The sequence below is a fragment of the Corapipo altera genome, unplaced genomic scaffold (genome assembly GCF_003945725.1).
Source record: "Corapipo altera isolate COAL_440 unplaced genomic scaffold, ASM394572v1 1, whole genome shotgun sequence".
NCBI lineage: Eukaryota > Metazoa > Chordata > Aves > Passeriformes > Pipridae > Corapipo > Corapipo altera.
In genome coordinates this window covers 7,655,742-7,683,457 of record NW_020884873.1, presented here as the reverse complement: position 1 = coordinate 7,683,457, position 27,716 = coordinate 7,655,742, and the positions used below count along the sequence as shown (strand labels likewise).

Sequence of the window (27,716 nt, the reverse complement as noted above, 5' to 3'; positions counted from 1 at the left end):
ACCAAAAAAACTGGTTTTTTACAATTATTCAGAAATATGAAGTAAACTGAAAAAAAGCATCTTAGCACTAGCATTTTTTTCTCAGTGATACTAAGACCTCTGATACAGGAGCGCTATCAAGGCTTTTGCATCTTTTTTTCCAGATACATTTTCCTGTAGGTCTGAAACATCTCTTTTGAGTCCTTGCTTGGAATGTGAAGAGTCTCTCCATCTCCATCTCCATCCAGGATCTGTATAGCTGTATCAAGTGGAATACTGTCCTCAGCTGCAAGACAGACAAGCAGGTTAAAGCAAGAGTCTGAGTGTCAAAGGACTCTACTCCTTCTGCATGGGGTACTTAGGGCCCTCCAGTGTCAAAAAGGATGCCACAAACTTCCTTCCTAGAGCAGCAGGCGCCTCAGATTTAAATCAATCTCCAATGCATCTTTAAGCACAAAATGGCCATTTGGGTGTCTTCGCAACCGAGATTTCTGAAGAATATTAAGAAAGCTGTGACGGGAAACGTGCATTTGTGAAACTAAGAGAAGAAGCAAGAGGAAGGGCTAAAAGGATGGCAGAGACCAACAGCCAAGGACACAGGCAACAGCATTAAAAGATGCAGATGTTGCAGAATATGTTGCTTGCATCAACACCACAACACAGATATGAGCATGCAAGTCCTCTGCTGACAAGTTAAGAAGCGGATGGCAACATGGCTACAGCATGCTGAATGCACCATTTTGTTTCCTTTCAGATGTGAGTAGAAAAACAAGACTATAGCTAGAAAGATACTCATAACAAAGAAGCAAAGACAGTTGGGAGCAACCTCACCCAAGAGGTCTGCAAACAAAGGATGGAACAAGCAAGATTCTGAGATGAAAGATGCCACTATTGTAACAGTTGACTCCTAAAGAGTATAAAAGAGTATAAAAGCCCATCCAAAAAGCAATTTGCCAATCAAATGAAACGAGGAAGGTGTAGTAGTGGCCCCACTTTTCCTTTATGTGTCATACAAGTAATCTTGACCAGACTACTGGGACACAGGTCCTGGAACTTGTGAGCACAGGTGTATGCGTGGACAGCAGCAACGTACTGTGAAAGCCACATTAAAAAAAAAAAAAATCACTTTCTGTTTTTAAAGGCTCACACTGGATTTTGCTACATAACTTCCTACATTTTAAAGTGTGAAAGAGCTAGCTTGGTCTTTACCTACAATTTAAAACTGTACTTGAATATTGTTACCAGTGCTACACTCTAGTCAACAGCACACAGGTATGCAGGAAAATTTCAACTATCTCCAACAGTATATTCGTACAGCAGTAAAAAGCTCCACAGACCTTTGAAACTCATATGTCTACTCTACAGTATCCATTTAATCAGCAGAACTAGTAAAGAATAAGTTGGAATCCTTTATTAGGGTTTGCTACTGTAAATGAACACTTAATACCAAGCAAAGACTATTTAGCTTATATTTCAAACTGGATACTCAGAAGTCATTTCACCTGTAGAGATCTCTTCCAGTTTCTTTTGCTTAAGTGGTTCACATTTTAACCAATCTTCTTTTTTACTCTTGACACCTAAAAAGAAAATTTGAAAAAAAAAATTGGGGCCTTCCTATATCACAAGTTTTGGTCGCTATTCAGCATCAAGTTTTAATACATATACTAGCACATGCAAAAGGAAATTCCCTTTGGGTGTGAAAATGACTGCAAGGGCAACTTAAGATTTGGTTTTATTTAAAGATCAGATATAGAATTTGACATAAATATGCTTCACAATGCACCATGTAAGATGCTGAAAGATTTGGGACAGGAAAGAAGAGGAGGGAAAAGGGCAGCTTAAAGCAAAGGTTATGGGGACTTTGTGCAGGATATGTCAGACCTAAGCTCTCTCTCTTCCTCAGTGGCATAAAAGATCCCTCCCTCCACTGTCTGCCCAGCCAGACTTCAGGTGAACACTGAATACAGATCAGATCACCTTTGGTAACTATGCCAAGAGAATCTACTTTCTACAAACAAGCCAAGCTGTCTTCTACATGTAGGCAGAAGACAAGAAAGCCTTCTCGCAAAACTACTCGAAACTGCCATGCTCCAAAGTACTCTAACTTCATTCTGTAAGACTCAGAGAAAATTGAAGGAAAAGTCTCATGTTCTTTTTCAGCTTAACACACAGCTACGGTCTGTCAGAGAACTAGCTATGATATCTCAGCCTTCAGCTTCTAGAGTCTCATGTTTCCACTGTCTGTAGTTTCAGACAACACGAACTGAAAAAGGAGTACATACTTCTTACTTACAAATTAGTAATCAAGATAGCGTCATACCTGCTACAACGACTTTATCTCTTTCCAGGGAACTCTTCACAGCTAAGCTTTCTTCACCAGTGGTTGGATTTCTGAACAGTATGTCTGGACACAGCTTAAATTCAAGTACTTCCTGCTTGCACGGTTTCTCAACTGTTGAGGCAGACGCATCTTTTTTCGAATCACTGGTTTGTGACACTTTGGTCTTTCGATGCCAGACGGGTCTGACAGGTGATGTCTCTAATTTTGTCAGGTATATGCGTTCCTGTGCCGTACGTTTAAACGCAACCCTGTTCAGGTAGTGTTTTTTTGGTTCCTTTTGAAGATGCAACTTCAGTCTGCTATTTCTTCTGTTTATGTATAGCAGGTTTTTATCAGGAAACATTTTCTCAGAGCACTTGTCTTTGTTTTGACCATCGAGACGTCTTTCTTTGTTAGAAAAGTAGTTTTTGGACATGGGAGAAGATAGAGCCCTTTTTCTCTGTAGTTTAAGCACAGAGTGATCTGCTAAGGAACTCTTTGGTTTCCAGACATTTTCTCCATTCAATCTTTTAGCTCTGTCAGAATTTATCATGCAATTATGTGCAACTTGCTTAAAATTCTTTGCTTCAGATTGTTTCAGTCTTTCATCTTCCACCTTTGCTTTCTTAAGTTCTCTCTTCCCCATCAGGTTTTCCTTCATCTTCCGTTTGTATGGCTGCTCCTGTGAAGGATGAACTTTCACAGATTTATGTGGAGAGTATTTTGTGGTTTTTGACTTAAAGTCTACAGCGCCAAAATTTGAGAACCTTACAGCATCCGCTCGGTAACTATTCAGCTTTTTATGTTTTATTTCTTCTGGTAGTTTGTCTTTCTCTTTGACATGAATTCGTACATCTTGCCCAAGCATCTCCTTTTCTTTACTACACTTCTGTCCTTCAGCTGAATTCTCTTCACAAGTTTTAATATTTTGCCTTTGATTGACTTCAGAGTGCTTAATTTCTACAGTTTCTGATTTCACAAATTTGTGAATGTGCTTTTTAGATTTCATAGCCAAAGCTGGTTTGGTTTTATCTCTTGAAAATAACTCAGTTTTGAAAACTCTCTCCTTCTTTCCAGATGACTTTGTCATGTTGTCTGCATGTGTGTGACCAGTGTTCTTCAGCAATTCTTCTGAAACTGTCTGATGTTCTTTTTTGTCAGAATGAAATTCTTTGCTTGGCAGTGGGGTTCCTTTGTCACTCTGCAGCTCTTCCTTCTGGCTGCTGCATTTATACTTATCAGCATCTTGGTCTTCAGAACAATTAAGTGGTCCAGTATTTTCCTGTTTTATTGTAGGCAGTATGTGTTCATTATTGATGTTCAGACTAGGTTTTTTGTTCATTGCAGAGGAGTATATGCAAATATCTTCTTTATTTTTGCTAATAATGGTTGGGATTTCTTCAGAAATTGTCTGGGTTCCCACTGCACAGTGTTTTTTTATTAGGGCATCAGATTTGCTGTTGTTTTCTTGTCTCTCTACAGAGTTACTATTTTCAGCTTTTGAAAGTTGATAATCATTTTTCTCTGAATCAGATGTTCCTGATTTACTGGGACAATGTGGCATTTTACATCCTACAGACACACAAGCCGTTAATGAACAATCTTCATTTTTTTCACTGGAGTTGGAATTTTCTTGTGGTTTTTTTTCCTTCTTACACAGACTCTGACTAGGCAGAACACTGCCTTCAGGGTTCCCCTCAGCTGAAGCCTTTTCTGACTGTTGACTCACTGCTCTCTTGTTGTCACTAGAGGGACACTGTTTGTGTTCAGGAAACAGTTCTTGAACCTGATCAGAGCTTAACACTGCAATTTTTATCTGATTTAGTGGGTCCTTCAAATTAGAATTCTTGTCACAAATTTTAATCTTTCTTTGAGGTTGATTCTCCATCCCTTCAGCCACAGAATGACTTTGTGCTGGTTCTTTTCTTAGCATAACAGCACTTTCAAGGCCATATGGAAACTCTTTCACTAGTTCAGCCAGCTGATTTTTTAGGTATTTACAAGGTTTTCCTCCAAACGAGTTTATTTCTTCCTCTGTGCTATTTTTAGTGGGTATGGAATTTTGTTTACTGTGGTCTCCTGGAACAGTGGATGCATTTGTTTCAGCAGTTATGCTGATAGAAGAACCTAGTGAATGTTGAGCTAACTTCTGGTTTATATTAGCAAGATTTTCTAAGCAATTTTCAGGATGCTTGAAAGATGCCTCAGATGACACGTTTTGTTCTGAGGTAGAAATTACCTTAAGAGGATTGCCACTGCTTTCTTTCTCTAAATGACTCATTGTGCTACCATGCAAAATCTTATCCGCTTTACTCATGCAGCTTGATGATTCTCCCAACATCTTTAGCAGCAAGCTCTCTTTCTGGGGAGTGTTATTGCTCAGCCCATTTTTATGCAAGTCTGGACGTTGTTCTTTTTCCCTTGCATCAGATCCTTTTCCTTCTGATGTATGTGTCTCATACGCTGACCTGAAGATGCCTGCTATTTGTGGATTATAAAATTTATCACCTTCTACAAGAGAACATACACTAGAAATATGAAACATCTGATCTTCCAACACAGCTGTGGATGTATCTCCTGTCTCTAACATAGTTTGCTTGTCTTTATGATCTCCTACACCTTCTTGGGAGATTTGACTAGAAAAATTCATGCCCGATTCAGGAAAAGAAATCTTGTTTTGTAATTCAAGTTGCAGATTTTCTCTGGTATCTTGTGCAGATTGACTAACCTTCCTTTGGTTTTCATTATATGAATCATTTCCATTCACACTGGTTTTTACTCTTCCGTTTTCATCACCTAATTTGATCTGTTGCAAATGTGAGTCCACTTGCTGTTCCAGAATACGATCATTGGGTGATGACCAAGCATTTTCTATTGCTCCTTTGTCAGTATTTGCCACATTTAAACCATTTTCCCCCGCTTCTTGCAAGCTACATGTGCTCTCCAAATCAATCACTGGATAGGTTTTATCTTCAGATGTTGGGATTTTGTCTGCTTGCTCACTCTGTGTTCTCTGTTCAGAAAGTACTAAAGGAGAGACAACTGCAACCTGAGGTTCAAAATTTTTTATCAAACTGGAATTCAGTGTATCAAGTTTTTGTCCTACAGAGGTAGTTGTTATAGGCAACACTGCTTCATCCATACTAACCAGAACATTATTTTGTTCTCTCTTTTTTGTGTTTTGGCTGGAGGGTAAAATCTGATTTGCTGTGGGGCTTTCACTTGACTGGTTTTTTTGCACTTTTACAGATTCTGATGAATGCTTCCGCCACAAGCTCAGACATGCAGTTAGCTCTTCCATAGTGTAAGTACAATTGATCTGTTTACAGGACGTATTTTCAGTAAAAGGCATTTTTTTCTGAGCTACCTCCTTCTGGAATTTAGCTTCACCAGATTTAGTAATTTCCGATACAGGAGAGTTTGTGTGAACCACAGATGCCTGCTCACCTTTCAATCTTTCTACGTTCCTGTCACTAGGGTCTCTTTGCAAGCTTCCACCTGAGACAGATGTATCTACCATTTGTTTGTCATTACACAGGAGATTAGTCAGTATTTTATCAGCAGTAGCACCAGCTGTCTTCTCTTTCAATGCATTTGTGCTACTTAATACAAACTGAAGAAACGATGAGTTCTCGGGGTTAATTTGCACACTCTTTGATGCAATTTTGACAGAGCTACCTGCTTGACTAAAACATGAAGTATTGTTCAAGGAAACCGCAGTTTCTTGAGATGAGGCCAAGGCATGAACATCCTGTTGTTCCATGGTGGGAGTGCTCTCAGGATTATTTAACTGAGCTGGGAGTTTGCTCTGAGAGGGAATAGGAGCTAAGCTTGATGGAAGGCTTCCCTGCACCACCTGCGGGTTACTTTGAGTCCCTTCTAATCTTCTGTTATCAGTATTGGCTAGATTTTTGTCCTTTCTTTCTTCATGTGAAATCTTAAGTGTTTGACTCTCTGTCATCATTGTTTGAGTTGAAGAAGGTGGTACATTTTGTTTGGGCACCCATGGAAGACAATTAGCAGGAGTACACTGATAACCGTAGGGAGGAGGGGGAGTGCTGCTGTCATGCTTTGAAGCTGCTAAAAATTTTCTTCTAAAAAGCCTTTCAAGCAGGGGCCAGTTTTTTTTAATACGGTACAGCCTCTCAGCGTCCCAAGCTGGTCTGTCCTTTACAATTTTTCTTTCATCTGCTGATGATGAATAAAGTTGAGAATTAACAGGTCCATTCATTAAACTACTGGTCTGGCTTTCTTGAACTGAAAAAGGATCACTAGGTGGCTTTGCAGAAAGAGCCTCTATTTCTTTCACAATATCAAACAGGTCTTCGGGAACGCCAGAGGACGGCACAGTCATTTCATTAAAAGAACCATTTGCTGTCACACTTCCATTTGAACTACAGAAACTCTTAACTGATTGACTGACTTCTCCACATTGCTGCTTCTGACAGTGTTGCTGAATGCTGTTAAAACCAGAAGAATTTTTTTGATCCAGTGGGCTCCTCTGTTGGCTAAGGGTGTATCCATTAGGTATATTTTGTACTTCCTGTGGTACACCTATTGAAGATTGTGCAGCAGCTCTTGAAACACAGTTGGCAGGCAACAAAGATGGTACAGAACATCCTCTAGGAGCTTGTGATTCCATCTGACTTGGCTGAAATTGTGGGAGCTGTACACTTGTTTCAGTGTTTTGATTCACTGAGTATGAACCTTTGCACTGAGTATTGGACTGAAATATATGGTTATGGACTTGTTGCCCGGATGTACCAAAAGACACAGAATTATTCTGTGAATGAGTGCTACTTTGATATAATGCTGCAAATCTCACAGAATTTTGCTGCAGTATTTGTGGCTGCGCAGTGTAAGTGTTTGTAGCAGCATACTGAGGTCCCTGATGTACACTCCTCATACTATTTCCAGCATTCATTTGAGAAGACAGGGGAGGTACATTTCTACAGGAATAACTGTAGGCATTAGAGACTGGCCAAGAAGTCTGAACCATCTCTGCCTGAGAAGGTGACTGCTGAATGGGAGGTTTCTGAGCTGGTACATACATCTGTGGATGTTGTTTAACTGAGAATTTTGACATAAAAAAATTGTTACCAGTCACAGATGCTCCTGGTAAGGTCTGATCAGAAGTTTTGAATCCTTCACCATTCACAAGAGGGAAGGTAACCTTGACAGTTGGCAGATACAAAAACTGGTTACTTTCAGCGTAAGTGCATGCATTTGTAGAGGAGCTGGCATTTGTCTGAGGAAAGGCATGTCCATCAGAAAGCAACTGAGTGTGATAAACTCCTTCCCTTTGAAGGTTCATATTTGCATTAGCATTCTGGACTGGTCCTCCATTCCAGTCCATCTTCTCTTGATTTCTTTTTCTTCAGGTAAACCCAAAATGCTAAAAAAAAAAAAAAAAGCTTAAAAATATTACAATCTTAATCTTTTGATCAAAACCTATTTCACTTACTAAGAAGTGATTCAGAATGCATTATGAACGGAACTGTTGAACTTAAATTGCTAGGAAGGAGAGCAACCCCACTGGCACATCCCATGGACATCAATGCTGTCAATGACCAAGTTGCATAAATTATTTCCCAGAACGCTGTTAAGGTACAAAAAGAGCAGCAACTAACTACCCTATTGACTGTCTAATGACTAACAAAATCCTCACATTATCCTGCTAATTCTATTATCATTCAACTTTTTAATTTAACAATAGATGGCTATATTTACCTTCTCATCCAAAAACAATGGAAAAAACTCCCAAGATATTTGTACAACAGGGCACAATGAGCAATGCTTAAGAGCTGAGCATGAGAAGCACCAGCAGAATAAAACACAGGCCAGAGTTTTCAGATGAGAAGACCTGATTTCAGTTATACCATCAAATACAACAAAAAAAAATTAAAAAATGAACTTGGGTTTAGTAAAAACCTCTCACAACAATGTGGCCCGCTAGTTTTATTTTCATTTTGAGGAATATAACTCTGCCTCTAGTGAGCTGTAAGGAAAGCTCTCATAATTCTAATGCTGTAGCATTAACTTACATAGCTGGGAGAAGGCATGAAGCACGGAGATGACATCATCACTTCTACTATTGCAGGAGGTGACAAAGTGAAGTACTGAGGCCTGAACAACAGGCCCTGAGCCAAAGTTGACCTCTAGAGGAACCTTCTAACTAACATTATACTTATCTATGTATCTACTCATTGGCTAAAACTACATATAATTGTTAGTGAAATACATACTATGATAAGACTACACCTGTGTATCTGCCCATTAACAAAATACATGTGCTTTTTAGTAAGATATATTAGTATCTGCTCATTACTAAATAATATTTGTATCTGTTCACTAATGAAATATGTAAAACTGTTAGCAAAATATGACATTTCTCTTTCCGTATTCAGAGACTGGTCAAGGCCATGGAAGTAGATGCCTGGCCTTGTTTAGCAGCAGATGGTCAAGGCTGACTCCCTTGGTTTTCCCCTTGAGCCCTGGGCCAGGCTTTGGGCGGAATCCAGGAGAAGAAGGAAAACAGATGTTTTTCCACACGAGTAGTTATGTAAGCTTGTTTTTTCAACAGTATAAAAGCTGGACCCTCTCACAGCGAAGATGGAGACCTCACCTACGAGTGGAGGCACTGCGTAGGATTTCCCAGTTACCGGGAATGGTTCTTCAATCCCTTGCTGTGACCGGGACTCCCCAGCTGATGTGCAGATCTGGACAGTGGTAACGTATTAGGGTAACTGGTGATGTATCCTTCCTAATCACTATAGGCACTCTTTGTAATAATGACTAGGTGCATTACTGGCCTTATCCTTTTGTAATTCTTTGCTGTTTCGCACTACAGTAAAATTATACACTTGTTCCTCAGAGTTGGTGTCTGTGCGTCTTGTGCTGACCCTCATTCTCGTTTGGCAAAACACAAAGTCATGTATCTCTATGTCTTCAAGTGTTATATTCCATAATGTACATGTATTACCAACAAGCCCAACTGGGTGAGCATGTTACTCTGTAAAGTTCTTAGAGACAATGGCTTCAAAGCCAAACTTTATTTCAGTCTTCAAAATGACAACCTACAAGCATGAATGCAGCCTGCATCTCAGCAAGTTCCCCTCAGTATAGTCAAATCCAACTAGGACATAATAAACACCTCACTTTGTGCAGGGTATTAGACAGTTTCTCAACAAAATGTTTCATGCCACTTCTCCCAGATCACCCAAGGCTCCTGACTTTCCTTCATGGCCTCTTTTAGATTTTAACACTCTTCTGATTTCAAGCTTGGGAATCAGAAGTTTCACTCATATCTAGCCTATAAAAAATAAGACTCAGTGTTACAATTTTCCAGGTGTTATTTTCAAGATTCAAAGATAGCTCTATCTTTCTTCAATCTACCTTTTACCTCCTCTGCTCTAATAGGACACCAATAACAAAAGAAAAGCAGAAAACAAGGTTGCATATGAAATCAGCAAAAAACAGCAACAGCAGTGTTAAGACAATACTTACAGTGATGCAAGAATCTTAGATGAGACAACAGGCTTCTGCATCCAACGTAAAGATTTCAGACTGTTACTGTTACACTGGGTATTTCCTGCAAAAATGATCAGAGAATAAAACAACTATGTCCTTGAATTAGATAACTGTTGAAGAAATTTGAGACACATTTTCATGACTAACAGAGGCAAACAAGACTAGGATGACAACCAGTAGTAAATGTAAAATCCTTGCTAGAGAAGGAACTTTGACTACATGCAACTTCTTCAAGAGTAAAATCCAATTATTGTCACTATCAAAACAATAAAAATGACTAACCCCTTTGTTTGTCAATCATCATTATTAGCTGGATTACAAAAATAAGGTTTGCAATTCTCATCACAACCTTAAAAATTCTTTAATTAAGCTTATAAAAGCTTTAATACAATGAAACACGCTACTTTAAAAAGTGATATTTGGCAGAGAGCGCTTGTCTTAGGAAGAACATTTGAGAAGTTCAGCATCAGCACAAGACTCGGAAAGATAACAAGAACACTACTGCTCAAACATGCCTGCTTCACTCTTTCAGCTGCTATCTTCTCACCTTAACCACAAGCCTCAGAAATCATCAGCCACGACTACACAATTAACTGTCGATTTTTGATGGACAGCACATAAAAAGGAATGAAGACATCCCCACTGAATGTAGAAGTAACACCACAGCTCTTTAACAAATCTACCTGACTAAAATGCTTACCCCCCTAGACTTCTCCATCAGATAGTTTTAGGCACGTCTCTGGCCTGTGTCTTATTTAATGTCCCTAAATCTCTCTGTGAAGACACCACTCAGAGATTTGAGGGGAATTCGGGTCACCTATATAAAGACCAGCAAGTCCAACATTTATGGCTGTTCACTCCAGGGAAGAAGGAATAATACACCTATTGAAATCTGCTTAGGTATGGAGAGGTGAAGTTTCCCTTGATCCTGTGGAAAGGGATTAAGTTTGAGCATACCTGAAAGCAAGATTAAGACACAAATGAGGCCAGATGTTGGATTCCAAAATAAGTCAACTTTATTTTCTAAAACAAAAGGAGAGGAGAGGAAGGAAAGAAGGAAAACATAAAAGTAGGAAAAGCCAAGAGAAATTACTAGAAGAACAGAAAAAGGGTTACCATCACCACGGGCTCAACACTGGCTTGTAGATTTAGTTCTCCATGGTGGTGAGATCTCCTTCTGGGGAGGGCAAGGAAGACAAACCCATTGACCTGTCCCTACCATTTTTGTGTTGAATTCTCATCTCCCAGTCAGGTACAAAATCAGGGTCCTTTTATACCTCATCAACCATTATTGTGCAAAGTGCTATCAGTGGGACTGTAGTTGAAACTTCTGTTCTTAGTGATCCTGTTGTATGGAATATTTCTTGGTAGGAGGTTTACGTGGTAGTAGTTATATAAAACACTTCCTGGTATCAAGCCAAAGAATGAGACCACACAGCTTGTACCCTATTTCACATCCGTCCTTGACTCCATGGCAACACAACCCGACCTCTATCTGGCTTCCATGATCATCATGGGCCCCATCACATATTGATCTTTGCATTTTCTTCACTGTTTTATGCTTCCAACACTTCTCACATACCCCTTTCTAGGACTGTGTATGGAGATTCCTCCCTTGGGGACACCTCCAAGGTTACTCCTCGAGGTTGAGCAAAAGAGTTATGCCCACAGGCATTGGTATGAGTGAGCAATATCAATCTCTGCTCAATCATTTTGCTAGCTTTATTATTGTTGCTTCAATATATAATGCACTGTAATTATAGTTACCTATCTAGACTGTGTAGTAACTAATTCTGAGTCAGTCCTTTAATCTAACCAGTATTATCATCAATATCATCAGTATTATCACCTGTTCAATCTGTTTAGATGTAAAGAGGCAAGGTTTGCCTTGGTCCATGAATGTGGAGAGGAATTAGGTTCTAAACATTCCCACAAATGAGATTAAGGTACAAACGAGGCCAAATATTGGATTCCAAAACAATAATTCAACCTAATTTTCTAACACAAAAAGAGCAGAGGAAAAGAAGGAAAATAGAAAAGTAGGAAAAAGCCAAGAGCAACTTCTAAAAGCACAGAAAAGGAGCTACCACCACCATGGGCTCTGTGCTGGCTTGCAGGGTCAGTCCTTGGTCTCCTCACAGTCATCTTCTCTGGTCTTCTTTTGTGATTTCTTGTCCTGTAGTCTTCGACAGCAAGCAAACCAGAAGGCAAAGTGGCAGCAGCTCCCGCAGCAGCAGCCCTCCATGTCACATTAGACACTGCTCAAGTGTTCTCATATCTTGTACGAGAAATTTAACAGAAACATGAGTAACACTATTTTAATTAAAGAGCAGGTAGCCTCTGAATGCCCATTGGTTGGTTCCCCAATAAATACCTCATTTGGGAGGATGAGTCCTTGCCATGTAGCATTTCTCTGACTGCATTGGACACTTTTTATTTAAGGCAACTTTTTTGTAACAATTTTTTATTAACGGAATGGATTGCTTGATAAAAATGCCTAATTTTTAGCTGTTTCAATTAAAACTACTTTTTGATTACAGCAACCTGCCTCCAGCAGGTTTTCAACTAAAGCAACTTGCCTCCTTTAGCTTGTTTCTTGCAGTCTTTAAATTAGCTCGCCTTTTTGCAATCTTTAATTAAGGCAGCTCAGCTTTTGCAGTTTTTCAGTAAAGGCTTTTTGGTTTCATGCCTGAGACAATGACAAAAAACTTTTTACCTTTTATCAGTTCTTTACATCACCATAAAAAAAAAAAAAAGAACAATTTTTCCATATTGGTTTGCCTTCCCTGAGCCTGTGGGATGAAGTTGTATAAAGTTACAATTACACTGTATAATTTTTTAGACATAAACCTTTGACTAAGTCTGGGGCTGGAACTAGATCCAGCCACACCCAGACTCCTCTCTGAGAAGGAATTTAGAAATGAAGGGGGCATTTTCTGCACCCTGTGACTCAATAGGAGGAGCAACATGATAAACCTTGTCAAAAGCTTCCACTCTGCTCATGACAGCTATCAAGGCATAAATTCTGCCTCCTCTCCACCTCATACTGCAGTCTCAAGAGCTGCCAAAGTAATCAATACCAATTACCTTTCCTCTTAACTATGCATAGATGGTTTGGACATTGAAGACATTCTTCCAGTGTCCCAGCAACTAGGACTACCAAGATCACTTTGATTGTACTTGGAATGGCATTCCTTATACCTCTACCCATTTACCTCAAGGCTGTGGCTACAGTCCTACCATTGATACTGTAATAAGTAAGCAATGGTAAAATTTACTCGTCAAAATATATATTGTATTTTCTATATATTACAGCTAATGCTTGGTTGGGACTAGGGAGTTGTAAGATGCGGAATAGTTAATTGCTGTGTTACTATTATAAGTTGACTGTCCTGCAACTGGCAGTTCCCTACCTAGTTGGCAAAGATAAAGTATCTTGTTTTACTGAGCACGTATACCATATCCTGCTTTTCTATAAATATTGTTTAAGTGTACTTACTAGAAAAGAAGAGGAGAACGAGGATCAGAGGGTCAAGGATGAAAATGATAAAGAAGAGCCAAGGAGAACATCTGGACACCATAATTCATACCCAACTCCAAGGACATTGAGTTAATTAAAGATACTGATGTAAAGTCCCTGGCAATCAAAATGGGCCTGCAACAGAACCAACCAGAACAAAGCCTGCAAACTCAAGCCCAATCAAAAGCTAACAAGTGACTATGGGAGGGGGTTGAAAAGAGTATAAAAGTAACTGTTTATTTGTATTGCGCTTGTGGGCCGGTGGAGAGCAGGGGTCTCTCCAGGCCACCCAGCGCGCTGATTTGCTTATCTGCACTTTATATAAATCTTACAATAAATTTTGCTGCTAAATTTTGATTTGGTTCATTTACCTATAACAATACTAAGATAACATGAGCAATATTAGCTGAAATTTCTCCCACTCCTGATGTCTCTCACCACAGTATATTGATGACTTTCCTAGCAGATACAGATGGGTATCTTGCACAAGATATGATCCCAAATTTCAGCCCCCAAAGAACATCAGGAACTTTATATTCTTCCTGGTGAATGCCAGGGTCCTGACCAGAAAGTAAGGCGTTTTGGTTATTTTTAAAGGAGTCTTCTTGCATGTCAGTACCAAAGGTATTTCTTAAAGTGTCTGGGAGTCTGTTTCCTTTACCCAACCTACTTCCTCCTCCAAATGCAAATATCAAGTCTCCTAGGCTCTTTAATTGTCATAAGTCCTGGGTTTTAGTCAGATGGCCACCCTCTCTATTCCTTGCTGTGCACACATTCCACCTGGAATTGGAATACGAGAACCAACACATCCAATCTTTCTCCTAAAAGTATTGAAATAGAACAAGGCCTGAAGAGTTAACTCTGAATGCATGCTCTGAGCGAAGAAACAAAGAACCAAGATTCAAGGACTAATGGAAGATAATATTTTACCAAAGAATGCAGACACAGTGACACGAGAAAACATAAAGTAAGAGCACAGGAAAACGAAGAGCACTAAAAATGCTAACATACATATAAAAGACATATGGAAGGAACACAGAGAGAGATAAGGGGAAAGAGAAGGACCAGGGTCCAGAAACTCCTGCCAAATATCAGAAATTCCTGCCAAATATCAGAAACTCCTGCCAAATACATGTTGGAGTCAGCAGAATTAAAGAAAGTTCAAAAGTTTACCTGAGGGACAGGAGCAAAATGACGACCCCTAAGGCTGAAGTAACAGGAAGTACCACCAAGATTCTCCCTAAAATGATGACCCCGCCCCTGACTCTGCCTGCTATGAATATTATAACTAGACGTTGCAATAATATGAATATGCATCTAAAGATGATGTAGTCTCTCTCAAAAAATTGTATAGATAGTCTGACTTTTCACTGATTGCTTTGGAACTCTTTGTCCAGCGAGAGCTGGGAGTTCCCCAACATTGCCTGTGTAATAGCCAAATAGACTCGAGAATTTTAATTTGAAAATATTAAAGAATTTATTAAAGGCAAATAAGCAAATCAGCGTGCTGGGCGACCGGGGAAGTCTCCTGGCTTCACCAGAGGTCTACAAAGAACAACAGCTAAAACTCCATCTTTTATACCCTTCGCAACCACCTCCCCCTCAGTCTCACGTCATCTTGTCATTGGTCCCCGTTTCGCGGGCTTTGTCCTGCTTGGTTTCTGCTTTGCGGGTTCTACCCACATTGGTTTCCATTTCGTGGGCCTTTTCAGCATTGGTTTCCATTTTGTGGGCTTTGTCCTGTTGCTGAGGGAGGATAACCACTGATTCCATTAGATTATAGTCTTTAAGGTCAGCCATGTTGGAATTTCCTTAACGGAGACAGTAGTCTCCTTTCACAGTTCTTGTGGTTGACCTTTTTATTACTTCTTTCCCTATAAGTATACTTAAAACAGACACTTTAAAAATAACGGGATAACTTATTCAACTTATCACTATAGTAACATAGCTTTTGTGGTTTGACATTACCTATAGCCAGTCTAGCAGAATATAAGTTTGCGGTTTGACATTTCTGCAGCCTACTACCTAGCAACTCTGGTAAAATGTCATCTTAAACTTTATTAGACAAAGCCTAATATGATTAGTAAGTCATTTACCCTCACCTTTGTTAGTTATTATAGCACTTATTACAAACTTTATTTAATAGTAAACTTAATTTGATAAGCAAATTTTTAATTCAGCTTTAATCAACCATTACACCTGAAATAAATACCTCACTGCTTAAAGACTAAAAATTGTCTCTGAGCAGTTCCATTGTGCCTTTTGGGGCACAAAATTGGCATCAACTCCTGGGCTGTTTTTGCAGGGTGTACCACTGGAAGCACAGTCCTTCACATCCTTACTGGGAAAATTTGCGGCTGAATTCTTTGTGAAGAAACACAGGCTATGCCCATTCATGTAGTTTGGCTGTCAGCCAGATTCATTCCTATTCTTCTTGTCCCATGGCCAAGGCCATACCGAACGCCAAAGTAGATGTCACTGCTGTGATCAGAGTGGTGGCAAACACTGACACCTATAAATTAAGTCAACTGCAGTCCAAGAGTCCCAGATGAAAGTATAGAAAACTTTAGCCCAAGCCTTTAATTTACAGTGACTACCCCACTGCAAAATCTTCACTTTCCCTTACAGGTATCATTACTTAAGTTGGGACTAGGACAGTGGTTGACCAAAACCACTATGCTTTTATGGCAATGTCCAAAACACAGTGATTGCACGTTATCTTTTGGGATAACGCAAGGGAACATTTCCTCAGCTCTGAGTTGCCTTCAAGCAGACAAGGGCATGAGCTGCAGTATCTGGAATCTTAAGAGAAGGTGACAGAGAATCCCACCTGCTAAAACTCTTAGAAGTTGCCCAGAATAATGCCACTGACGCCAAATGACACCTGCATGCCTGGCAGCTCTTGGTAAACTTTACATGTAATGCAAACACAAGCTTAGCTGTTGCTTATGTGTTGACCTAGATTGGAGATGCTACTACTAAACAAATCTCCTCTGTCTTATCTCTGGATTTACACCAAGACAGATCTGTGATCCATCCCACAGATTGAAAAAACGCCTGGCACCAAAATTAAGAAGATTAAGAAGATAATATTGAAGTTTGCATCCCTGATATCAAATGGGGTTCATGCATGAAGAGAATTCTCCTGGGAGAGTCTGACATTTCTCAGTACACTCTGACTAACAAGTTGTTCCTTACCTCTCTGGAACATGGACTTCAGCAAACAGAAGATTCCAAGAATTGAATAGACAATAATTCAGCAGCAGGCCAGCAAAACTTGGCTCACCCATTTCTGCTTTTGGACTTGTAGCAGCTAGTCTCATTTAACCTGAAGCATTTAAAATTAATTCAGTATGCTTGACTTATGGTGTCATAGAAAGATGGCCTGAATCAACTAAACATGCCTAAAGGAAAGAGTACGTACAGACCAAGAATTCTTGTTTTCCTTTGTTCATAAATGTATTTTAGATGTCACAGCAGCACCAGCACACAGGGGTTTCTTGCCACAAGAATTCTTAGCCATTAAGTAGGAGATAATTTGTTGCAAATTACCTAAATCTCAGATTTACAATCAATCACAGAATAGTTACATTACCCTTAAGCATATAAATAGTCACTTCTCTTTGCAGATTCCCATTCTACCATTTCCAACAGCCTATTTCCCACTTTGGCCTATTGACTTCTGATGAATCCTTATGGGATTCATCCCAGAATCCTCAAAGAGCAACCTGATGTCATTGCAAAGGCTCTCTCAATGATTTTTGAGCAGTCTGGGGTATCCAGAGAGGTCCCAGATGACTAGAAGCTGTTTTCATGGGCTTCCCTTATAGGACCCAGACTCCAACTTTCACGTTGACAAGACTGGGACCATCACCATCAAGAAGACCAAAACAAGAAAACCAGTGGGACGCCATCGGAATCCACGGAGTCATGATATTTTTCTACTCAATCTCTCTCTCTCACTCTCTTCGTCTCCACCTGTCTCTCTCTTTTCCCTATTTCTTCCTCTCTCTCTCCAGCTCACATTTACTGTCAAATAAAAATCTGTGCTATTGACTTCAGCATATGGTGTCGTTTGCACCTTAATTTGGGCAGAGACATCTCTCTAATGGTTTCAATAATTGGATCATAACACTCGTCAGATGGGATGAACACCCTTAGGCCTACGTGTGAATGTCCTATGAGCATGTGACTGTGAAATACCCTTGGGAGATGGGGGGAAGGAGAGTTTTACAACTGAGGCAGTTGTGTTAGGGAAGATACTGGCATGATAAAAACCATTAACCCACCTAGCAGGATCTGCTTCTTATCAGCCTCCTCCATTATTGGGCTCAAAACCTAAACAAAGGTTGGTTTGTCACGGTCATCCTCTGGTGATGGGTGCTCACCAGCTCTGCACCTAGGCTGTTCTTATGCAGATCACATTCAAAATCTCTCCTCCCCTTCAACTGGGGGGTGCAAACCTGGCCTCAGCAAAGCATCCTGCTGCTTTTGCAAATGGCCAATTGTCTGAGTCATTAACAATTAACATTTCAGACTCTCACAGTGACCAGTGACAGGACTCGGTAAGCAACAGCATGAGGCTGAGATTGGGGAAGTTTAGGTTGGATATCAGGAAAAGATTTTTCACTCAGAGAGTGGCTGAGCACTGCAACAGGTTTCCTGAGGAATTGGTCAAAGCACCAAGCCTTCTTGGAGTGTCCTGGTCATGGCTAAGAAGTGGACTCAATTATCCTGATAGGTCCCTTTCAACTCAGCATATTCTATGATTCCATGACTTTGCTGCCCTAATGCCATCTGCTGCTACAAATACGTTTATGGGAAGGGCCTGTTTTACTCCTATAACCTTTATGCTGTATCAGACTCTCCTTCACAGCCTTCCTTTCTGTTTTTAACATTGTCTCCTCCAAACACTAGGACTTTTAATGTGATTTTATTCAGTATATCCAACAGTATTTTTCAGTTAGTTAACAGGGTTTTTTGTTTGTTTGTTTTTAACTGAACACATTTCATCCTCAAAGTCCTCAAAGACCAAACCTAGCACAGCGAGAAGAGTAATCAGAACAAACAGGACCTTTTCCAAAAAGATGAAGAAACAGGACAGAGACTTTTCAGTTCAAGAAACAGCCCTTAAAACAAAACCCAACCAAATCTTCCTCATCAAATTTTCATTAGCATAGTTTCAGTGCTTGTTAAAGCGAACACCTCCAGCAGCTCTGTGACCCGGTGGTTCCTCCTGCCCAGCCTGGAGATCCACTGTCTTCATCGCAGACTCATGGACACAGCTGCTGCTGCTGCTTTCCTGTTTGAAGGCTCAGTAAGCAGCAAGGCTGAGCATGCAGCCCAGAGACACCCAAAAGACACTGACAGACAGCCACAAATAAGGTGCTGCCTTCAACAGCACTCACATACATGATTCACATAAAACAGAGATATAGACAGACAAATCCCTTTTCCTCCTCTTTGGCTGGTTAGGATTGAATGTCTCTCTAAAACCCACATATCCCCAGTCTCTAGAGTCACAAGCACACACATGCTGACCAATTACTCAAGTACCAGTACAGCCACTCTGCTCATCCAATACTCCTACACGGATCTGAGGTACTCTTATCCACTTTGAAGGATCTCCTGCTTGCTGGCTTGTCCAGCTTGATGCTCACTAGCAAATAGACCCACAACTCACACATATGCTTCATAAACACTCCATGCTCACAGATCTCCCTAAACACCAGTATGGAGCCTCTGCCCATCCAATAACCCTGCCTGGACCCAGAAAAAGCTGTGGGACCTGTGGAGATGCTCCCTAGAGCTACAGTCCTTCCAACTACTGACACAGACATCCTCTCATTCCAGTTGCTGGTACCACAAGATGCTCTAATAACAGGTATCCCTACACTCAACACACTCCCCAATTTTATGACTGGAAACAGTGTCCTGTTGGTGTTCCATCACTGCCAACACAGGTCATTGTTTTAACTCTTGGTCTGCTATTTTTTCTGCTGCTTCCTCACTGCCGCTGATAGAATTAAAGTTTTGGACAAAGTTTGTCACGTACACCATCCCAGTGAGTCACAAGGAGCAGAAAGGACGCCCTTGCTTTCTAGACTCCTCCTCAGAGAGCGATTCAAAGGAATCTGAACACCTTCTCAGAGAGTCATTCAAAGGAATCATCTACACAGTACACACTGTAGAGTAAAGCACACCTTTATTGCTCCAGGAGCACGTAGGGGTTCGCACCTCCATGTACATGTCCGGCGAGTGACAATTTTCATGGGGTTTTTACACCCTTGAACAAACAACTTAGTTTTATCTTAAAAAGTACATTCATACAGAGTCAGTGCAGAATACAGTTTGTCGTTTCCTTATCCAGCTACACATCTGGTTACCTATTCCTATACTTTCCATTATATACTTGATATAATCACACATATCTTTTAAGGTCAATACATGACCATTCTTCTATGATTACTGCTTGCTACATGCCAAGCTCTTCTCTCGAGCTCATATCTTACCCTGTCAATAGGGCAGGTCCCCATTGGCAAGATGTTACAAACTAAACCAGTGGTTACATTTTGCAGAGTCATACTTATGCCAAGTGTAGTTAAGTACTGTAGGCCCAAAGCCTCGAGTCCTTGTTTCAAGAGGAGTCTAGGTGCTGCTGGATCCAACTTTAGTCTCAGGTTTGGACAACAGTTAATGTCTAAAGGATTATACCAGGTGTAATTGATCTTTTATAGAACCTTGCCCCGTAGGATAAAGGATGGCAAACAAAATATATTTATAGTATTTATGTTTATTTAAACTTAAAATATTTATGTCAATTGATGATAGTGATTAGACCAAAGGACTTGAATGAGAATTATCTTAATTATCTACTGTACAACATAGAATCATAGAATAATTTAGGTTGGGAGAGACTTCTAAGATGGAGTTCATCCATTAACCCAGCACTGCCAAGTGCCATGTCCCTAAGCAACACATCTACACCTCTTTAAACACCTCCAGGGTTCATGACTCAACCCTTCCCTGGGCAGCCTGTTCCAGTGCTTGACAACACCTTTAGTGAAAAAAGTTTTCATGATATTCAATTTAACTAGCCATTTTCCCCTGTCCTATCACTTGTTACCTTGGGAAAAGAGACTGGACAACCCTGGCTGCATCTCTTTCAAGTAGTTGTAGAGAGTGATAAGGTCCCTCCTGAACTTCCTTTACTCCAAGCTGAACCCCAGCTCCGTCAATCACTCCTCATCAGATTTGTGCTCCAGACCCTTCACCAACTTTGTTGTGCTCTTCTCTGGAGTGGCTGCAGCACCTCATTGTCTTTTCTGTAGTGAGGGACCCAAACCAAAACAGAGTATTTGAAGCGTGGCCTCAGCAGTGCCGAATACAGGGAGATGATCACTGCCCTGGTCCTGCTGGCCACAATATTCCTGATACAGGCCAGGATGCCATTGGCCATCTTGGCCACCTGGGCACACTGCTGGCTCACGTACAGCTGGTTGTCAACCAGCACACCCAGGTCCTTTTCCACCAGGCAGCTTTCCAGTCACTCACTTCCAAGCCCACTACATTGCATGGGGTTGTTTTGACTGAAGGGCCACATCCAGCTCTTCACCTTGCTGCACTCATTGATCTAACCCATCCAGATCCCTCTATAGATCCCTTCTACCCTCAAGCGGACAAAAACTCTCACCCAGCTTGGTGTCACCTGCAAACTTACTGAAGATGCATTTGATTCCCTCATGCAAATTGTCAATAAAGATATTAAACAGGACTGGCCCCAACACAGAGCCCTGGAGAACACCAGGTGACCACCCACCAGCTGGGTGTAACTCCGTTCCCTCTCACTCTCTTGGCCCAGCCATCAGCCAGTTTTATACCCAGCAAAGACTGCACCTGAACAAGCCATGAGTAGCCAGTTTCTCTAGGAGATGCTGTGGGAAAAGGTGTCAGTGATTTTACTGAAGTCCAGGTAGACAACATCCACAGCCTCTCCCTTATCTGCTTAGTGAGTCACACTGTCATATTGATGGCAGAAAGGCACAAAAGGAGTTAACGATGGCCTAGTTGGTATTCTTTGCCCTGCTGAGCCAGGAGAGGGTAATTGCCTAATGTTTGTTCTGCCTTGCTAGAAGAACATTATAGGAGCACTGGTTAAGTTCTTGTTCTGCTCTGTTTACTGGACCAAAATCTTATCATAGAAAGAATGCTGAAGAGTGGACCACAAGGTAATAAATTAGGTGAACTAGACGTCTGAATTAGATATAGGAGGCCCGGAGCCAGGATTTTGCTAGTTTGAAGAATCTAGGTCACTTAACAAAGAAAGTTGAAAAGTTCAACCCTGAGGAAGATGATCATGATGACCACCAGGGGGATGAAGGCTCGCTGTTGATCACTGTAGCAAAAAACTGCGCATGCACCAAAGAAAATTCTGGAAAATCTCCGTCCAGAGACCAGCCTACTTATTAATATGTATCTTAGAAGGTGTAACTGTGTACCTAAAATGTATAAAATGGCTTGTTTTGTGCTCTTGGGTCCAGCGAGTTTGTGCAGGGCGACCTGCCTCTCTCCCGACATTGCAATAGACAAATATCTTGCTGCTTAAAGATGCAAAGTCTCTGAGCAGTTCTCTTATTCCGAGGTTTTTCAGCATCAATAGAAGGAGATCAAGTTGGTCAAGCAGGATCTGCCTTTCTGCTGGCTGGTCCTGATCCCCGAGTTGTCCTGTATGTGCCATGTGATGTCACTCAAGATGGTCTGCTCCATGACCTTCCTCAGTATAGAAAGCTATTACTGCTACTAAAGTGCACGATTTATTAAATCATTATTTTCAAAGCTAGCTTAATAATTATAAAAGAGAGACTGTGTTGCTCACCCATACTTATGACCGTGGGCAAATCTCTTTCAGTCAGCCCTAAGGATAACCTTAAGAAGCATCCCCACTTAAATAAAGAATCTCTACACACACACCTAGAAGGGGTGTGCTAGAAATCCTTGCCGTAAAAAAGAGGGCTTGGGCTTTTATAGGATAAAGTGATTGACCATCAGTATTATGTTGTTAGGTTGGCCATGCTAGCTCAGCAGAATAGTTAATTTAAAATAAGTTATTAGTACTGCCACTCAGTGGTTCCTCTATGAGGAAACACCTGTCAGGAAACTGGTTTCTTCACATCCTCATATTGTTTCATTTTGTGGTGATTCAGTCAGGCTGGTCTCGGCATTCTTCAACACCAAAAGCAGTATGACCTTCATCACTGGCAATTTTTGCAAGTAGGGTGTGATGTTCAAGCTGTTTCACCCCTACTTGAAATTATGTTTCAATAAAGATGTTTGAGGCAAGACTACTGCTACAGATTTCTACTTATCACACTTCACAGCAACAACAGTGAAGTGTAGAGAAATGAGGAAACGCTTCAGTCTCTGAATGTGCCTTAAAACTTGGAGGGAGCTTGGAAGTTCTGCAGTTGAGAAATTAAAATTATGTAATTCAATTTTAAAACTTATTCAGAGACGGCACAAAAATCAAAAAACAAAGAAAGGGCCCTTCATGGCATTTGGCAACTGATCCACAGTCTTACAGCTGTAGAATTGCAGCCAGCAACAATGCCACAAGTGTCACGGAAACTGCGGTCAACAGGGCAAGAGGAAAGAGGTCATTCTTCTCACCATGAATGACATAATCCAGATAAACACCACGCCACATACCAACAACCAGAACCACTAGATACAGAAAAATCTGAATTTGTCATAAACAGCATCTAAACTGATCTCAAAGAGATTATTCTGAAAGACAAAAGTGAATTTTCTGCAAGCACTATGGACTCCAGGCCATTTGGAAGAGCCATGCTTCAAAAGGAATTTTAAAATTCTAGTTCCCCATGATACCGAGCAACATACCAACACAAGCAAATGAGATGTCACTGCTCAAAACAAAATGAAATCTCCAAGATTGTATTTGAATGCTTGATGGTATCAACCAAGCATTTATTGCTTGCACTTCTCAGGGAAAAACTTCTGTTCACTTTTGACAAACAGCTGTAAGCTTGAGAAAGTAATTTTTAACAGAAAAGCAAAATATTTCCAGGGAAAAGGCATTAATAACAGAGACAGGATTCATCACACAAATTGACCAAATATTCTGTTCAGAAATCTACACATGAAAGTTCTTCTAATATTACCATCAGACTCCTTTATACAGGAGTATCCTTGCCTCTACAGTATAGCTCGTGTATGTAATTGAAATACATACCTGTATACATCTATAACTCGTGCTTTTCTAGTTTTGAGTACCATTATGATGGAAGAGGTCAGCTAACAATGAACCAGAGTCAAAAGTTGCTTCTTCTTGGATGGAATGACTCTTTTTTAGAAAATGCCTACACCCCTCTGCTACACCTGCAAATTTTTTACTTACCATCAACACTTCACAGAAACAACAGTGAAATTTGGAGAAACCATGAAACATGCTTCAACCTCTGAAGAATTTTCAAGTTCTAAGGCAAATTTAAAGACCTGTCTTACACCTCCAGTAGTTGTAGACATCCCCTTTTAAAAGTACTGCTCCCTTATTATTCAACACCAAATGACTTTAACTGGAGAAAGGTTTACAATCGACATACAGAATACTGGCTGAACTGCACTGAATTTCAGCCATGGAGATTTCTCACATACAAGAAGAGCTCTTTGGCATATTTGCATTTTATGGAGATCATTTATACCCAGGATGAAGGTATATTACTAGCTTCAAGATCACAGAAGTGTTTATAAGAAGTATAGCTTCTCTGGTGAGTGATGAAGTATCCTGTATATGTAAGTTACATTATCAATTCTTCCATTAAATGAGCTTCCTTGCAATTCCTTTAAGTATAAAATCCTACAGCTTTTTCGCTTTACATTTCCACTGCCCATTGCAGATGCAAAACTGTTGAGAATTAAAACAGAAACACAAATGATAGTCAGAAACACCCTAGTAACATCTAGCAATCAAACGTGTGAAAAAATAAAAATCCATTCCCTGTCAGCAAAGGGAAAGTAATAAAGTTCTGTGAAAAACTGTGGTTGTAACAGTTTTAAGTACAGCCTAGAAAGAGTTTCAGTAATAAAGACAGGTTGAGAAGCTTACATTTTCCCCAACCCTACATTCTTCCTCATTTCTACATCTTCAGTTGCACCAACCAATGCTACTGCTTGTGGTGCTTCAGATTAGACAATAAAACAATTTCACTTAAAAAAAAAAAAAAAAACTTACTTCAGCAATCTTGTTAGTGTGTTTCTTCAGACAGATGTGGAGCACTCACTCGAAGAACAGGAGGTCCTCACTGATCTTTTCTCCTAGAAGGGGCAATAATCAATAAGCTGCAAGTGCTACTTTTTCCAAAGGAGCAATGACCTGTACCAACAATACCATTGGAGAGTCTTCCATGTCCCTGATTACTATTAACACATCAGAAGATCTCCTGGCAGATTTTGAAGCCCAGTTTGCTGTGAAGCAACAGTTTCCTTTTATTAGTGCCCAGAATCAGTTCATGAAGGCAAATATTAGCAGTCACCTCATCCTAAAACCACAATAGGCATTTTCACCATTTTTCCTCGTCTTTTCTTCTTTCTCTCCTCTTCTTAAGAGTCACCAGCAGGCTCAGGTTTTTCACAAGCCCTCACAGTTAGCAAACCATGAGCTGCTCTAGGTATTAAGATAGTTGAATTGCACCTTCTTGGCCTCCTGCTCCCTCCTTTACTTTTTCTTTGCTGTCTTCAGTGACCCCTTTCAAATTAGGGGGAAGGGAGTATTGCTCTCTGATGATTATTGTCTTCAACAAAGAGGAGAGGCTCAGCATCAAACTAATAGGTTAATTATTGCGTCGATTAGGACCAAGAAAGACCACAAACTCTCTGAGGAACTCTCACATCTCCCAACCCACTGCTCATGGCTGCAGAAAATGAAACTGAGCAAGCTCAGCACACGCAGAATTTAAGAAAACACTTGAAAACACTTCCCCTGCTTGCCAGAAGCCAATAGAGCCAGTTGGTGGCTCAAAAGGTAATAGTAAGCAGCTCAAGTGGTCCATTATGGGCAAAGGAACTGCCTGAGGAGCACACCACTCTCACCTGGCCACATGCATGTTGCACCTCTACTCTATCAAAAGGGACTAAGCCAAAACAAAAGGCCCCTTTTGATTGTTTTTTGCCAAACACGCACAGGAAAAAAAAAAAAAAGAAAAAAAAGGCAAACAAATTAGCTGGGAAACACCGTTTAGTGTAATTTTTAGAAACATATAAAAATATAAAATATAAAAATACTGTACTACCAACTACTACCGTTGCCTGCAGAAAACATCTAAGTTGATAATTTGTTGGCTTTTAAAAAGTGTTTGAAAGGCAGCCTCCTGCAAATCAGAGTATTTCACTGATTTACAACTATTTTTCTTGAAGGTCATGGGGGAGGAGCAAAAAAGCATCTGTGCTGTAAGTAGAGAACAGAACTGAAATGACAAAATAAAAGTGCTTCTAAAAAGCTGGCAGACCAGTGAACTGGAGAAACAATTTTAGCTTCTGTTTAGAAGGAAACTGAAACACCCCATAACAGACTTGGTATGAATCATGCTGTAATGTTTTCTTCTGCCAAATATCAGACAATACACTACTTCCTGAAAAAAAAAAATACTGTTTAAGGTTGAACTACAAGGAGGGCTTGATTCTTTTAACACTGAAGTGCCTCCCAACTCACTGCAGTGAGATGACAGTGAACTAATGGTCCCAGGTAAACATCTTCAGAACTAGCTCAGTGAGTTTGCCAAGACTGTGCCTTGAGACTTTTAAACTGACACAACCATCGAGAGAGTACAGGACACTATTATAAAAGTGATCGCTAACCCGAGTCTGTTTTCTCTGTCAGGAATGTCTGTCTAAATGTTTTGGGAAGCTGGCTAGTTAGTTCATGGGAATTGGGTGATAAGAGCACAGCCAGGAGTTCTGATGTTAGTAGCAAGTTACTCCCATCATTCTCAGATGCCAGAGGAAGAAAATATTTACCAGGACTCACATGAGCTGGGTTTGTTTTCTAATATTTTTAAGTCTTCCCAGGAGGCTAGTTAGGAGTGGGGAAATGGCCAACGTTACCACAGAGCTCCTAGAAAGAGTTGAGTCAACCTCCTAACAACTTCTAGGAAAACAACCACCAGCATTCCTATGGGCTTCTGAAACACATCCAGTGCTCCAGGGGAAAACCTACTCACGTTCTACCTGATGCCTCTGTTTTTCATTGATGCCAAGAGCATATGAAGCATATCTCCTGAAGCACATAAAGAAAGTTGCTAAGCGTTGAGGGGGTAGTTGCATTTTTTTCTCACATTTCTACCTGCCTCGGCAGACGGAATAAGCAAGACAATTCTTTCAACTACAGTACTCAGACAGCCCAGAAGGCAGAAACACCAAACCTATACCTCTTTAAAACCATTTTTTTTTTTTTGCATTTAACATTTCATTTTACCCTTTCAACCACAATACAGGACTGCAGGTGTCCCTCTTACACAAGGCGGAGCACCAGCTCCTTACCGCACACCTTGTGATGCCTACTGGAAAGGCTGAAGCAAAAAAATCAGTGACATCGGACTTGCATCGCAGAGCTTAAACACAAGGGACTTGTCTTCCCCACACTGCGAGTCCACAATCCTGAAAGCTATCTCTTTTTTTTTTGTCGGTTTGGGGTTTTTTTCCATTTTTTTTTTTTTTTAATATTACTTCTCAATAATATCTCCCTGGACTGCCATACCCTATGCAGAGATACAGTAAATAAACTTCTGCGTCCTTAAGGCGATCGGCGATGGGGGATGTTTCTGGAGCCCGCGGATCGCATTGTCCTTGCTCAGGCACCCGCAGGACGCCTATTATATTGAGGTTAATCGGTTCTGCGATACCAGCGGGTCCCGCTACGAGACAAGCAGCAAGCTGCCAGCCGGACCCCGCCGGCCGCCGCTCCCCCCGGACCCCCCCGACCCCTGCGCCCGCCCCCGCCGGGGCCGGGGGCGGCTCCGCGCGGCCTCCCCCGCTCCCCAGGGCTCCTCCCCGGCCCGGCCGCGGCACCGGCCCCCGTGGCCGCCCCGAGCCCTCCGCAGGGCCGGCAGCTCCCGGGCAGCGGCTCCTCGCAGCCGCCGCATCCCCGGCCCCGCGGGCGGAGCGGAGCGGGGCGCGGCACGGCCCTCGCTGCCCCTCTCCGCGCTCCTTTCCCCGTCCCCCTTCCCCTCCCTACACGCCGCCGCGCACGTCCTCACCGAGCCCGCAGCCGGCGAGTCGCCCGCAGCCAGCGGCCGTCGGCCCCGGTGCAGGCGGAAGGAGACCCCGGCGCCGGGGTCGGGCGGAGGGGCGGGAGCT

At 41.2% G+C, this 27,716-nt stretch overlaps 1 protein-coding gene across 1 annotated transcript; it reads right to left on the bottom strand.

The window, feature by feature from the left end:
• Positions 1–27,716, bottom strand: RESF1 (retroelement silencing factor 1). Its single transcript, XM_027659278.1, has 6 exons — positions 27,617–27,716; positions 24,598–24,680; positions 9,806–9,890; positions 2,300–7,694; positions 1,482–1,556; positions 1–265 (listed from the first exon to the last, which is right to left on the bottom strand). Exons 4-6 carry the CDS (start codon positions 7,653–7,655, stop codon positions 117–119), a joined length of 5,580 nt encoding a protein of 1,859 aa, XP_027515079.1. The 5' UTR covers positions 7,656–7,694; positions 9,806–9,890; positions 24,598–24,680; positions 27,617–27,716; the 3' UTR covers positions 1–116.

Bases quoted from the DNA above. Each gene is read 5' to 3' on its own strand.
- RESF1 (XM_027659278.1), bottom strand. From the start codon at position 7,655: ATGGACTGGAATGGAGGACCAGTCCAGAATGCTAATGCAAATATGAAC. The intron at 1,557-2,299 runs GTATGACGCTAT...TTTTCTTTTTAG, and splicing joins AGATAAAGTCGTTGTAGCAG to GTGTCAAGAGTAAAAAAGAA. The intron at 266-1,481 runs GTGAAATGACTT...TCTGTCTTGCAG, and splicing joins ACTGGAAGAGATCTCTACAG to CTGAGGACAGTATTCCACTT.